This window comes from Fragaria vesca, unplaced genomic scaffold, assembly GCF_000184155.1.
Source record: "Fragaria vesca subsp. vesca unplaced genomic scaffold, FraVesHawaii_1.0 scf0513160_u, whole genome shotgun sequence".
NCBI classification, from domain to species: Eukaryota; Viridiplantae; Streptophyta; class Magnoliopsida; order Rosales; family Rosaceae; genus Fragaria; species Fragaria vesca.
In genome coordinates this window covers 811,154-824,726 of record NW_004443448.1, presented here as the reverse complement: position 1 = coordinate 824,726, position 13,573 = coordinate 811,154, and the positions used below count along the sequence as shown (strand labels likewise).

The 13,573-nt window shown below is 38.3% G+C and overlaps 2 protein-coding genes, 1 non-coding gene and 1 pseudogene across 4 annotated transcripts; 2 read left to right on the top strand and 2 right to left on the bottom strand.

The window, feature by feature from the left end:
• The first annotated feature begins 1,130 nt into the window (after positions 1–1,130).
• Positions 1,131–5,250, top strand: LOC101297695 (putative polyketide hydroxylase-like). The gene is made up of 12 exons (XM_004310149.1): positions 1,131–1,338; positions 1,815–1,897; positions 1,990–2,125; positions 2,371–2,864; positions 2,946–2,993; positions 3,144–3,318; positions 3,412–3,524; positions 3,613–3,709; positions 3,823–4,042; positions 4,268–4,421; positions 4,632–5,058; positions 5,139–5,250. Exons 1-12 carry the CDS (start codon positions 1,131–1,133, stop codon positions 5,159–5,161), a joined length of 2,178 nt encoding a protein of 725 aa, XP_004310197.1. The 3' UTR covers positions 5,162–5,250.
• A 277-nt stretch (positions 5,251–5,527) lies between these two features.
• Positions 5,528–7,310, bottom strand: LOC101297405. The gene is made up of 2 exons (XM_004310148.1): positions 7,110–7,310; positions 5,528–6,165 (listed from the first exon to the last, which is right to left on the bottom strand). The coding sequence occupies exons 1-2, from the start codon at positions 7,144–7,146 to the stop codon at positions 5,528–5,530; spliced, it is 675 nt and encodes a 224-aa protein (XP_004310196.1). The 5' UTR covers positions 7,147–7,310.
• A 762-nt stretch (positions 7,311–8,072) lies between these two features.
• On the bottom strand, positions 8,073–10,041 carry LOC101300412 (annotated as a pseudogene). The gene is made up of 2 exons (XR_185518.1): positions 9,086–10,041; positions 8,073–8,908 (listed from the first exon to the last, which is right to left on the bottom strand). The product of XR_185518.1 is annotated as a geraniol 8-hydroxylase-like (transcript).
• An 813-nt stretch (positions 10,042–10,854) lies between these two features.
• Positions 10,855–13,573, top strand: LOC101300115. The gene is made up of 5 exons (XR_185517.1): positions 10,855–11,048; positions 11,366–11,728; positions 11,844–12,010; positions 12,391–12,433; positions 13,392–13,573. It is a non-coding gene; the product is annotated as an uncharacterized LOC101300115 (transcript).

The following is a 13,573-nucleotide window of genomic DNA, read 5'->3' as shown; positions in this document are numbered from 1 at the left end:
ATATTATTATATATAATTATATAATTTATTATTATATATATTTATATATAATTTATAAATAAATATTTATGTAAAAAAATTTGTAATTCTCTTAATAAACATTTAATGGACCTTCCTTTTTATTATATATTTTTATTCTCTTAATGAAATTTACCGGTATTGTTATGTTTTAACCAAGACTTGTATTTATTTTTATTGGATTGAAGTATGAAACTTATTTATTTTGGTATTTGATTTTAATTTCATACTTTTATATAATTGTATTTCGTATTTAAAAAAAAAAAATTTAATTTAATACATAATTGTTAACGGGTACGGGTACGGGTATGGAAACGTAATCCCCAAAGGGTACGGGTACGGGGAATCTCCATTATCTAATTACGGGTACGGGGACGGGTACGGGGATGAAAAATGTAAAAAGGTATGGGTACGGTATTTTGATCCCCGTACCCTACCCTACCTATTGCCATCCCTACTGTTATCTATAAGTTATAACTTTGCACTACATATATGTAAAAGATGAAGCTACCATGTCGTTTATGCTAATCCCTTGAATATTTCGACCATAACTGCCAATTAAACATCTAATGTAGCAACTTTTAAATGTATTTGAAGTTATTTTAAAAGTTTTGATATTATGAGTGATCGCTTTCATTTTTTTATTTTTTTTGGGAGGATTCCCATCTATGAAAGTAATAATGAGCTTGGAATCAAAACCTTATGATATTTTTTTCTAGATTTTTAGCATGATTGCCATCAGGGCCCTTTCAATGAGGGATCCCTATTTTTTGTCACTTTTAGGGATAAGCCCACACCATTAGATCTGTTTTTTAATGGGTTTGGATGGTTGAGATTAAAACAAAAAACTTAACACTTATGTCAAACCTACACCGTTCAAGATTATCCACAACTATCCATTTTTTGTCACAAATAGTGAAACAGATCCTCACCTACCCACCAGACTGGTTTAGACTAAATGAGAGTGGCCCATTAATTTGGTCCACTTCCTAAACCGACCTTTGCCGCCAAGCCCAAGCCACCCCTACTCCCAATCGCAACTACCACTTTGCTTCTCTATTTGTTCTTCCTTCTTAGACGTGTCTAAAATTGGTGTCAGTTTCTGGGTTTTGATGGGGTTTTCAGGGTTGTTCAAGAGGTTTAGCAGTCTGTACAAACCCAATGCCAGAATCCAAGCATACCCATCTCCCTACATGCCCGGAAGAAGAGCCTTATCAAGCTCTAAGCTTTTCAACAATGGCGACGATTCTGTGCTTCCGGTTCTGATAGTGGGTGCAGGACCTGTGGGTCTCGTTCTTTCCATACTCTTAACAAAGCTAGGTGTGTTCTTGTTCCAACCCAACTGCTTAAGCTCTCAATCTTTACTTTATATTTAGTTGTATTTTTCAGCTTCAAAGATACAAACTTTTGTAAATGTGTATTATTTTTCTTGTTTACTTTTTCAGAAAGTTTCAGTGTAATAGTGTCGATAAGTGTAGTGAGTTTGTATTTCATTGTGGTTGTAGTACCTTTTGTGATTGGAATTCGGGTTTTTTTTCATTACTAGAGGTGTTTTTGATTGTGTGATGTTTGAGCTGAGTTTTTTTATGCATGTGTTAGTCTTTAATTCTGAATTTTCTTGCAGAAAGTCTTCGACTTTTTTTTGGTTTGGGAAAGAAAGTGCCTTTGGTAAAATGGACTAGCTCTTGTTTACTTGATTCCACGTTTAAGTTTTATGATTTAGTGTCCTAGTTTGATTGTAACTGTCTGTGTTTCATGTGGAGGAGTTGATATATTATGGAACATATTCTTTGTAGGGGTCAAATGCGCGGTTTTGGAGAAAAGTACAAGTTTCTCCAGACATCCACAGGCACATTTCATTAACAATCGGTCGATGGAGGTTTGGTTTTTCTTTTTCATTCGGAAGATAAGATTTAGTGGAGTTATTTGAGGGGATTTCTGGCTTCAGTTATAGCTTCTATACTATTTTAGATATTTCGCAAATTGGACGGCCTGGCAGAGGAGATCCAGAGGTCTCAACCACCAGTAGATTTGTGGAGAAAGTTTATATATTGCACTTCGCTCTCCGGTTCCATTCTTGGGTCAGTGGATCATATGCAACCTCAAGGTGCAAATGAACTGTTTACTTTTCCACTGTATGTACATAGAGCTCAGCTTTTTAAGTCTTACTCATTTGGACTGAGATTAGGCACCAGAGCCATTATAATTAATCAAGATATTATAGTATCAATCATGGCAGTGCCAAAGTGCTCAAGTTTTCTACATTCTTATTATTAGAGTATGTAGTGTATGAATATGTCGAAAAAGTTGGTATATTTGGGCAGCTTCATTCTGATGTCACTTTACCTCCAGATTTTGAGAAAGTTGTCAGCCCAGTCTCTGTTGCACACTTCTCTCAGTACAAAGTAAATGCATTACTACTTAAGCAGCTTGAAAATCTCAGCTTCAAGTTTTGTACGCCTGAAGGGTTGAAATGCCTTGACCATGAAGCCTTTGAGGCAAGACAAATATTGATAGGCCATGAATGTGTTTCCATCAACGCCAGTGATGATATTGTTTCTGTCACCGCATCTTTTCTGAAGGATGGAAAACATATGGAGAGGAATATCAGATGCAATATGGTTGTTGGTACAGATGGTGCTGGAAGTACTGTGCGTAAGCTGGCTGGTATAGATTTGAGAGGTGAAAAGGACTTGCAGAAGCTTGTGAGTGTCCATTTCTTGAGCAGAGACCTTGGAAATTACTTGCTCAGTGAGAGACCTGGCATGCTGTTTTTTATCTTCAATACTGAAGCTATTGGGGTCCTTGTTGCACATGATCTCCAGCAAGGGGAATTTGTATTGCAGGTATAGCAGATTTAAAGATGTTTAGGAGATTCTTATGGTGATAAATATGAAATTATATTGATTTTTCTCGTCCTCTTGCAGATACCATTTTATCCACCCCAGCAAAACCTTGAAGATTTCAGTCCCAAGGTACTTTGTGTTCGTTGTGGTTAAAAGGAAATTGCTCGACTTGCACGACTATTCCTGCTAAATTCTTTATGTTTAAAACCTTAATAAGAATATACGTCTTCATTGTGAGCAATCACTAATCACTCACTACAAAGGGTTTAACTTTTACAGACATGTGAGAGGATAATCTTCAAATTGGTAGGTCGAGAGCTTGGAGACGTAAATGTGATTGACATCAAACCTTGGGTGATGCATGCTGAAGTTGCCGAGAAGTTTCTGAGTAGTCAAAACCGTATAATACTTGCTGGTGATGCTGCTCATCGATTCCCTCCTGCTGGTGGATTTGGTTAGTAGTTATTTTTTATGATGCAGAAACATAGGAAACTCTCCTGGTGTTTTTAATGTAAATAGTTTGTGGTCTTTCTTGTGATTTGTACAGGCATGAATACTGGAATTCAGGATTCTCATAACCTTGCCTGGAAGATAGCTTCTGTTGTAAAGGGTATTGCACCACCTTCAATACTTAATACTTATGAAACAGAACGTAGGCCGGTACTGGCTTCATCTTCTTCACATTTACTTTAAATTCTATTATGAAATTATTGCGGAACTTGAGATTGATATCACATGTTGGTGTCAGATTGCCATTTTCAATACAAATCTTAGTATTCAAAACTTCAAAGCAGCCATGGCTGTTCCTGGTGCACTTGGTCTTGATCCAACAATTGCAAACTCGGGTAAATTAATCTATCATAGCCTTTTGGATGTATATTCCCATTTATTAGAGACAATTCCACATCGAAATGATGCAGTACATTGCAGCTATTACATTAATTTTTATTGTTTGCAGTACATCAACTAATAAATAAGGGGGTTGGATCCATTTTACCATCTGGAGTTCAGAGCGCCATTTTGGATGGTATTTTCACTTTAGGTCGTGCACAGTTGTCAGAAACTCTTTTGAATGAAAACAACCCACTTGGAGCGTTAAGGCTTGCTAATCTGAGACGCATATTTGAAGAGGGAAAGAGTCTCCAGCTTCAGTTCCCAGCTGAGGATCTTGGTTTCAGGTATCACACATTATTCGATTATTAGGCCACGCTCCGTTGAGCTTATGTAGCTTGAATCGAGATTAATCTGGAGTAGCGTTTATTCTGGACCTAGTTTTTAGATTTCTGAATACACTGATTATGGAACCGAATGAAATCTCACTTTGACTTACCAATTTGTTAAAATAATGGTGAACTCATCAAACACATTTTTGTATCTGTCTAACTCTAACTCATCAAATTCAGGTACCCAGACGGTGCACTTATTCCTGATCATGATGGTGCACAGGGTAGTCCAGATGAACCTACTGGTTGCCGGAGGGACTATGTTCCTACGGCAGATCCAGGTTCGAGGCTCCCTCACATGAATGTGAGGATATTGTCAAATTCATCGAGTGAGGTATTTTGCAATTTTTAAATCTACACATGTACAAGATAAATGTTTGCCTGTGGTATTGCCCATTTTTCTTTTCTTATATTCATATATGTGGGTTGGTTCTTGTTTCTCTGTAAACCACAGAGCATTGTTATATTCATTCTGCAAGTAATTACTTGAAGCAGCTGTTTTTTATGGAAAAGTGTCAAACTGCTTTGTGGCATACTTTTGCAGGCAACTATTTCTACTCTGGATCTCATATGTGGAGACAGAGTTGAGTTTCTCCTTATTATAGCACCAATGGAGCTGTCCTACCATGTTGCTCATGCTGCATTGAAGGTGGCTGAGGAATTCAAGGTTTCTGCAAGGGTGTGCGTGTTGTGGCCTGCTGGTAGTGCTGAAGGCATTGAGGTAGGAAGTAAGGCATCATTGAAACCGTGGGAGAACTACATAGATATTATGGAAGTTAAAAAGTCATCAAATGCTTCGTCATGGTGGGATATCTGTCAAATGAGTGATGAAGGAGCCATCCTAGTTCGGCCTGATGAGCATGTTGCTTGGCGTGTGAAGTCTGGTGTTGTTGGGAACCCTATAAGGGAAATGAGAAGGGCTTTTTCTGCTGCCTTAGGCTTGAAGTCACCAAATAGAGACCAAGAAGCTGGTCAGTGACAGTTTGCAGCATTCATTAGTTATCCATTTTGTTATCATATCATTATTGTAATGATGTTTCTTTGTTGTAAGGAGCTGTAAGGGAGTGGTCTTGATGTGATCAAGGCTCGTTATACACCAGTAACAAGATATTACTTGTTCAGCGCTAGAGATAATGCAATGGCTCCCTCCTAAAGAAGAGTTTGGAAAGCCAAAATCAAATACAAAATTCTTTATACTTGATGCGTTGAAATGATGGGCAGTCTTACCATGAATGAAACAACCTATTAACTAGTATCGCATATTAAGCTTGTAAAGAAAATGGGCAGGAAAAGCGAGTTAGGTAATATACATCTGACAGCTTTTCTATATTTCCAACTAGTAGTTTCGACTGAAATACACGACTGCTCTTAACCACTAAATTACTTGTCTGTCATTCCAAAATTTGATATTTCAAGTTACACTAAAGGGTATCATCCCATTTACATAAAGAAAGGAATTGACAAATCGCTGATGTTTTTCTTCTGCTCATTTCTTTCAGCGAGTTCCTTCAAACTAGTCCATGATTTTCTCCTCCTTTTGTTTGTCGTGCTGGTGGAGTTCTCTACATCGGTTAAGGCAGGACTGATTTCAGGTTCAGGTCGTTTCTTTGATGCTGATTTGTTTCTCTTTTTCCTCTTTGAGTCCAACAAAGCAACCATGGGTTTCACCATGGGAGTTGTGGGACTGTCCACAGTAAGAATCTCTTCAACTATTGTTGTTGAAGTGATCTTAACAATACTAGGATTCTCTTCATCCGCAGTTGGAGTTCCAGTTTTCAATTTACTAACCTTAACTTCATCTGCACTGGTCTTCTTTGGCGTGGCAAACTTCTGAGAAATGGATTTAGCAGGTTTCAAATCTGAAGCTTTTTTTATCTTCAGGGAGCACATCGCTTTCATATGTCCACGTGAAGTCCCTCTCTTCACGTTCCTTTCAGAACAGAAGTGACATGTATACACTACATTGTTCTGAGTGAAAGTGAAATTAGCGGGCTTCTTACTTCTTCGTCGTGCCTTTGCCCTGTTTTTTTCAATTCGTATTAGTACAGTTGAAGCCAGGCTGCAGAATTGTTTCACATCTGCATAACAGTAAAATGCTGATCACTGTTGTGTGCTTTAAAAAGAATTGAAGATCATTCAGTTACTACACGAGATCATGCATTTGACTAATAAATCTGCTTCAAGAACATTTTGATGTCCCATGATGGCTTTATACATCTTAGAGATAACAGAACAGGATCTACAAAATCCAAATCTATCAAGTATAACTTGACTTGACTCTATAGAAGCCTCTGCCTCAAATATCACATCAACTAGTTCAAAATCCAAATATATGAACACCACATCAAATGTGAAAGAAAAGCCAGAACATGAAGTGACCAAAAAATGCCAATGACTTTTATTAAGAACTCTGTTAGCAGCTGACAGTATCAAAGTAGATGCAACTAGGACAACAACTGTCTATTCGGGTTATAAGAGTCCAGAGCCTATGCGCTCCCTCCTTATCTTCTGAGCTGAAGCTTCCATATATATCATTTAGTTTATAACTTTATATGTCTGTAGACACTGTATCCTAGATGCATGTATTTCCATAAAACATTGGAATAACTACCAAATTCTAAAATTCAAATATCTACAAAGTTCTTTTGTGACTTGCAATGGGAGTCAACTTCCTCGCACACAAGTTCCAAATCAATTCCAAACAAAAACTCTACCTTTCAATAAGTAATAACCTCAATCTATGTAGATCATAAGAAGAGATAAGAGTCATCAAGTGACAGTCAATGTTGATAGTCAAACCCCAAAAACCACTCCTCTCGAATTCTTATAACTAAAATGTCAACCCTTTTTGTCATACAAACCTACTAAAACAGCAACTAAAACTTAGCTAACAAAACCTTTAATAAAATGCAGTCCAAACAGCTGCCAAAATACCTACTCAGTCACTCAATCTAATAGCAACCGAGTTCAATAAACCCTTATTTTCTCAGATAAAATTCATATGTTCCATAATACAACATACCTCTGGCAAGAAACCATATAAGGATCAAGAGGCACATCCAGACCCTCTTGAATAGAAGCCAACTTGTGCCCAAAGAAGGCCCCAAAAGAGGGAATAGAAGCCTCCCCACCAGTCCATAAAGCTAGCCTCTGCAAGTGATCGAGCTTCAATGCGGCCTTGGGGTTGATAGAGCTTCCCTTGCTATGTTTTTTGTCCTCTCTCACCGATATTGGATTGTTTGACCCGAATGCTGTGGTTGATACTCTCTTGCTCATTTTCTATAATTCACGAAATTAAATTGAAAAATCCACTAAGAATTTGAGTAAATTCATATTCCGAAAAACAAAACACGAAACCAACAGATGAAAACAAACTCAAAACCAGAAAAACATCATTATATAATAACAGAAAGAGGACGCCTTTCCAATCAGAAATAGTGAATAAACACCAAATTGGAGGAGGAATTCGACAAGTAACATCGAAACCCAGTAAAATTAACAAACCGCATTGCCGAAATGGACCGGTGACAAAATCGAAAACCATGATATGCCGGAATAAAAAAAAATATAAGGAAAGGAAATTACTTTGTTGAAGAAATCAAGGTCGAAGCTACAGCGGTGGCGTTGGATGAGGCCGACGACGCCGTATCCACTGAAGACTCATGCAAAACAATGGCTTGCTATCAATAACAGAATCGAAGACCAATTAGGATTAACTGGCCCATGATTCATCAAGTCGTTTCAAGCTTCAGATGCAGGTATGGTTTAATATATGAAAGCATGCATATACATACGCTCTTGTGCTGCATATGGTTTCTTCATCTTGGTGAAAGGAGGCCATGAATTAACTGTCAACCATTCATTCTGATTATGAGTGTAAGACTGTAAGTAGTGTAAGTGTGTAACTATGTAAGCAAGTATTGCAAAAGCTCACATCTATGAAACAACTACAAAAACCTCTTAAGCATTGCGAAAAGTAAATAAAGATAGACCAAGAGCTGTAACCCAAAACAGGCTAGTATCTGTTTCCTCTTATTTGGATGGAGGTATTGTCCTCCAGAGGGATAAGCAGTTTATTTTCCCCAAACAAATTACATTTGATGGTCAATGTCAAATTGGCATGGCCACTCTTGTAAGGAAATAATGCGTCAAGCATAACCATATGTCTCCCTTATATGCCATAACTTAGGATGGATGAACACAGCTATGAGAAGCTATGAGAGGTTGAGCTATGAGAGACTTAGCCATTTGTAAAGTGAGGCCAAACTTGTCTTCCATGTTCATAGTCTCAGGTACAACTCCATCTTCAAGCTTCCAATCAAAGCAGTTGATGAGTGAACCCAGCATCAAGTGCAACATTCTCATTGCCAATGGCAAACCTGGACAGATTCTCCTCCCACCCCCAAATGGAATAAGCTCAAAGTTTTTTCCCATAACATCAATTTGGTTGTCTAATCCCAAGAACCTCTCTGGCATAAAAGAGTTTGGATTGTCCCAAATGCTGGGGTCTCTGCCTATGGCCCAAACATTGACTAGAACTTGTGCACCCTTCGGAACAATGTAGCCCCCGATTTCTACATCTGTCTCAGCTTTTCGTGGCAGTAGCAATGGAACCGCTGGGTGCAAGCGGAAGGTCTCCTTGATTATTGCTTGTAAGTAAGGCAGTCTAGCAATGTCAGATTCCTCGATTGGTTTTCCTTTTCCAATTGCTTGATCCATCTCTTCTTGAGCTTTAGAAAGACATTTTGGGTTGTTTAGTAGCTCAGCCATTGCCCATTCCAATGTGGCTGAAGTTGTGTCTGTGCCCGCAGCAAATAGAGCCTGCATACACAATAGTTCATAGTTCATACTAATCATTTAGACACCATGCAAAATTAAATGAATCATATTAACGTATAATCATCATGTACTGATTAGTAATTACTGAACAAAAGATTTAGTAAGCATAGCATTATTGAGTTAAGCAACCAAGAACATGGGAAAACAGTATAAACTAACCAGAAACAAGTGTTCAACAACTTGGAGGTCTTTCATATCCTCCTCATTATTCTCTTGACTGATGTTCATAATGGTATCCAACATATCATTATGTGTGACATAATCATTCCCTTTTCTGGAGTTCGTCCTCTGATTGATCATAGATCCGATGAAGCCTAACATCTTGATGTAGTAACTGTGAAAGCGACGACGTATGCCTTGGGGGTCAATCTTCCTAAGCACAGGAAAAAAGTCCCCTAAAATTCGGCTTCCCAGCCTCTTCCATTAGACCCCAAACAATCTCCTTGAACTCTCTAGCCGTTTCATTACTCCCCGAGCCAGTGTCAGCTAAATCCATAGAGAAACAAGTCCTTGATAGCAGATTGAGCGTGGTTTTGAAAGCAGCCTCTCCAATATCTACTGCCACACCCTTTACCATGCAGTCATTGACACTAGCAATGAGCTCTTGCAATTTGAATCGCCGACTGTCTTGGTTGGCATCAAGAACTTTGGTGGCAAACAATTGCGAGTTACATAGTTTGCGAAGGTTTCTCCACCTCGGTGATACAGGAAGCCAAGGCAAGCTGTAGTCTGCAAAGGCTAGTAGTGCATCTGGGACTGTTCTGTTGCAGAAGAATTGATCATGGTTTCGGAGGATTTCTTTGGCCATGGCTGATGAAGAAGCTACAACAGTAGTGACTTGCCCGAGTTGCAAACTGATTAAGGGGCCGTAGCGTTGTGAAAGCTTAGTCAGAGAGACATGAGGTTTCTCTCCAAGCTCAAACAGATTCCCAACAAGTGGAAATGGCTTTGGCCCTGGAGGAAGCCTAAGTCTGGTTCTTCCATAGAGGGCTTGGATCAAGAACCAGGAGGCAGCAAAGCACAGTGACAAGAGTATGAAGCTCAAGAAAAAATCCATCTCCTACTTGAAGATTGAAACTGGTTTAACAGAGAGGCTGAGTTGAGACAAGTACAAGAATCAATCTTGTAGATGTTGCCCTGTGTGGGCATATAAATATTCTAGCTTGCTGTACTATACAATCTTTTAGATGTTGCCCTGAGTTTGAATATGTGGATCAGGGCTCTCTAACTGTCTCTGTTGTAGTTGCAGCCAAAAATGAATGAAAAAACAGAGACGGTTGAGATTGGGGAAGGCTCTAGTGCAGCAATTTAATAAAATATCTTGCTTTTTGCCAGCAGATGAGAAGCACGACTACGGTTGGTCCAAATCTTTGGGGGTAGATATTCACCCTTTATTAAATTGGGCCCATAAAATAATGTGCTTTAGATACACATGGCTTTCTGTTTTCGAAAAATTTGTTTAAGATCAAGAAGATAATGAAAGAAAACAAAGATGGACAAAAAAGTCGTACAAGATTTTCCAAAGAGCTACAAAATTTTCTCTTCAAAGATTAACATTTTTCATAGATTTTTGCTCTGTCTCTCATTTGGCAAATACTAAAGCTCTGTTTTTAGTTGGCTTGTGGTGCTTTTTGACTCATGGAGATGTCCATTTTCTTTGTGTAACTGTATATATTGGTAAGAATTAGTAGTCAAATTCATTTGGTATAAAAAAATGGAGAATTCGGGAATGCACCCAGAGGTTCCAGCACCCAGCTGCCGGTCTACTGTCTGCGTACTGTCCCCTGGGAATCTGTATTCATACGGTTTGTCGTTGGCTAGTATGTATACAGTATCCCAGGTTTTACTCATACTTTTACCGTGTACTTGGAGCACGCGTCCCGCCCGCGCCTTACCTTGTTATTGTAGATTGGGTGGAGTCGATCTCACTAAAATCAAATCTAGGGTATGTCAGTGTCGACGGAAAGTAGAGCGAGCCGATTGATTTATTTCATCCGTTCGAACCCGATCCAAAATATGCCCGGAAATTGGGAGGAGAGTTCATGGTGGTTGGTGGGTTTCCCGAGTTTGCGGTGGATTCTGGCGTCGGCGTTGGATTTTTGTTGTATGATGCGCATAGATGGTAGGGTGATTGTGAATGATTTAGTTGTTCTGGGTGGTGTCGGTTTGTGTATGTATGGCACTGTCTTCATTTTCTTGTTTGCTTTTACGAACTTGAGATTATCTTGTAGTGTCGATGCTAATACGTATGTCTGATTTGATTCGTTGTTGCGTTTAAACTAGAGTTGAGTTGAAGTGCTGATTTGAAATAATCGTATTTGGATTATTGATGCATCATGGATCGTTTTCTTTTGGTACCTCTACATTCCATGTATAATCTTAGTGTGCGTAGTTAGTGAGTTCCAACTGACTGGTTTGATCTTTTTCTGTTGACTGAAGCATTTCAGAAGAGAAGCATCGATTGATCTTCCATTTGGAGCTGGCGTTTGATAGCTTGATTCTGGACTCTGTATGTTGAAGTCAAAGTAGAAGGTGGTTTGTCTTGTTGGTCACAACCATGTCGCGTGGGCGAGCTGATGGGGGCTCAAAGAAATGATCAGTCACCTTGGTTCTAGTTTTGGTGATTATTTGTGGAGGGTTGTACATGTATATACTAAAAGAAATGGTTCCACCACTTTGGAGTATAGCAGTAAAATATGAAAATCTGGTTCTACTTACTTGGGTGGGGATGAAGAGGTTGATGAGACACCTACCAAACTTGGTGAAGATGAAGATGATAGTGTTGTACTGAAGAGCATACCGGTGAGCCATCTTGTCTAAGTTGTTCTATTTACATACTCTTTACTTACCATTGAGTTAATTGAGTAATCTTGTATACCAAACTAATTCCATCTTTTCTTGTCTGTTTGCGATGTAGGTTGTGATGCTAGACATTCAGAATTAATTCCTTGCTTGGACAGAAACCTTATTTACCAAACAAGGTTGAAGTTGGACCGTCTTTGATGGAACATTATGAGAGACACTGCCAGCCCTGCTCCTGAAAAGCGGTTTAACTGTTTAATTCCTCCCCTACCTGGATACAAGGTGAGATGCTGCATTGTTTATATAAATGGAATTGAGGGAACGCTGCTTTCTGAGTAATTTGAATTGAGAATTGAGTATGTTTTCTGTCTTCATTGAAGAAGAAGAGCTTTGGCTTACTTAATGTTAGTAGTACACAGCTCAAATAGATGGAAATTATCATTCAATGAGTTCATAGTGATAGTAGGTGTTATCTATCTGTATATGGTAACCGTAAATTGTGGGATTCTTCTTTAGAAAAAGTAGTGGTTGTTATTTTCAAATAGATCGGTGCGACATAGTTGAAGATATGTGTATCATAATTGCTTTATTACTGTCATTTCGGTAGTATGGATTGTGCAATTCGGTTCCATGCTTGACTTTTTGATCATTGTAATGTGCAGGTTCAAGTCATCGAGTGCAAGCTATTCGGGGGGCTTCTGCAAGGTCAGTATTCTTTTAGTAAATTTGGAGATGTTTTGCTGTTATTGATATGGAAGTATATATATAGTTGCTGCTAGGTTCCATTTGCAATAATATTATCTCCATTCCATTCCAAATTATTGTTGCTGCATTCTATCTAGTCTATTAATGCTGCTATCCAAAATAAACAAATTTAGTTAACATCTTTCTTTTGAAGTAGTTGGTTTAAGATCCTTGGTAGGCAGTTCCGGCCACCCTAAAGGCCATTCTGATTTGGAAGAGTTATTTAAAGGAAACACTATTAGTTCATGGTTGTTCACTTATGGATGTTTGGATTTTAATATCTCATTGACCACTAGAACTTTTACACTTGAGATGTCAATCATCTATGAATATAAGATTTTCAATTCTTTATGGTAGAAACAAATGAATGGACTTAATTTGTACAAGTACATATGGTTTCTGTTTCCGTCATTTTCATAGGGCAACCTAGCTTTCTTGTTGCCTCATAAACACTTCACAACAGTCTGGTACTTTTCAATGTCCATATTATCTACTTCAACTTTTTAGGTGTTCGTTACGAAAGTGAGCACAACCATTCTTCTTATGTTTCTGTGGGATCAGGACTTGTTGTCTTTGCGTGAGTATTAAGTGGTATTAAGTGATAGGTGCAATTACAGATGCTAAGACAGAAGAAAATAATTTCCACATCTTAACAGATTGCTTGGGACTATGGCACATCAGAACAGTAACATTGATAATCATAATGACTTTACTTCTTTTTCAAGTATTGTGATCAAGGTCCACATAAGCTATTAGACGTCAAAATGACTAAACCACAGCAATATATATGAGAAGGTGATCTCGTATACACTAAATCAGTTGGATTTAATTTGTTTTACTCTTTGTTCTGCTCAGCAGTGGGGACTAATTTTGTTTATCTTGTTGACCTCTATTTATTTTACACTTTTGTTTCCAATAGTTGCAGTGTGTTCACTAGGATTGAGGGTTTGGGGATTTCGTCGTACTGTGAAAGAGTAGCAGCAGAGGAATGAGTCAGTAACTCTGTACTATTATACATATTAAGATACAATACAGATGTGAAGGTGCCAACTGACTTTTGTATGGATATATAAATTTAACAAGGATATATGGAGCATTATT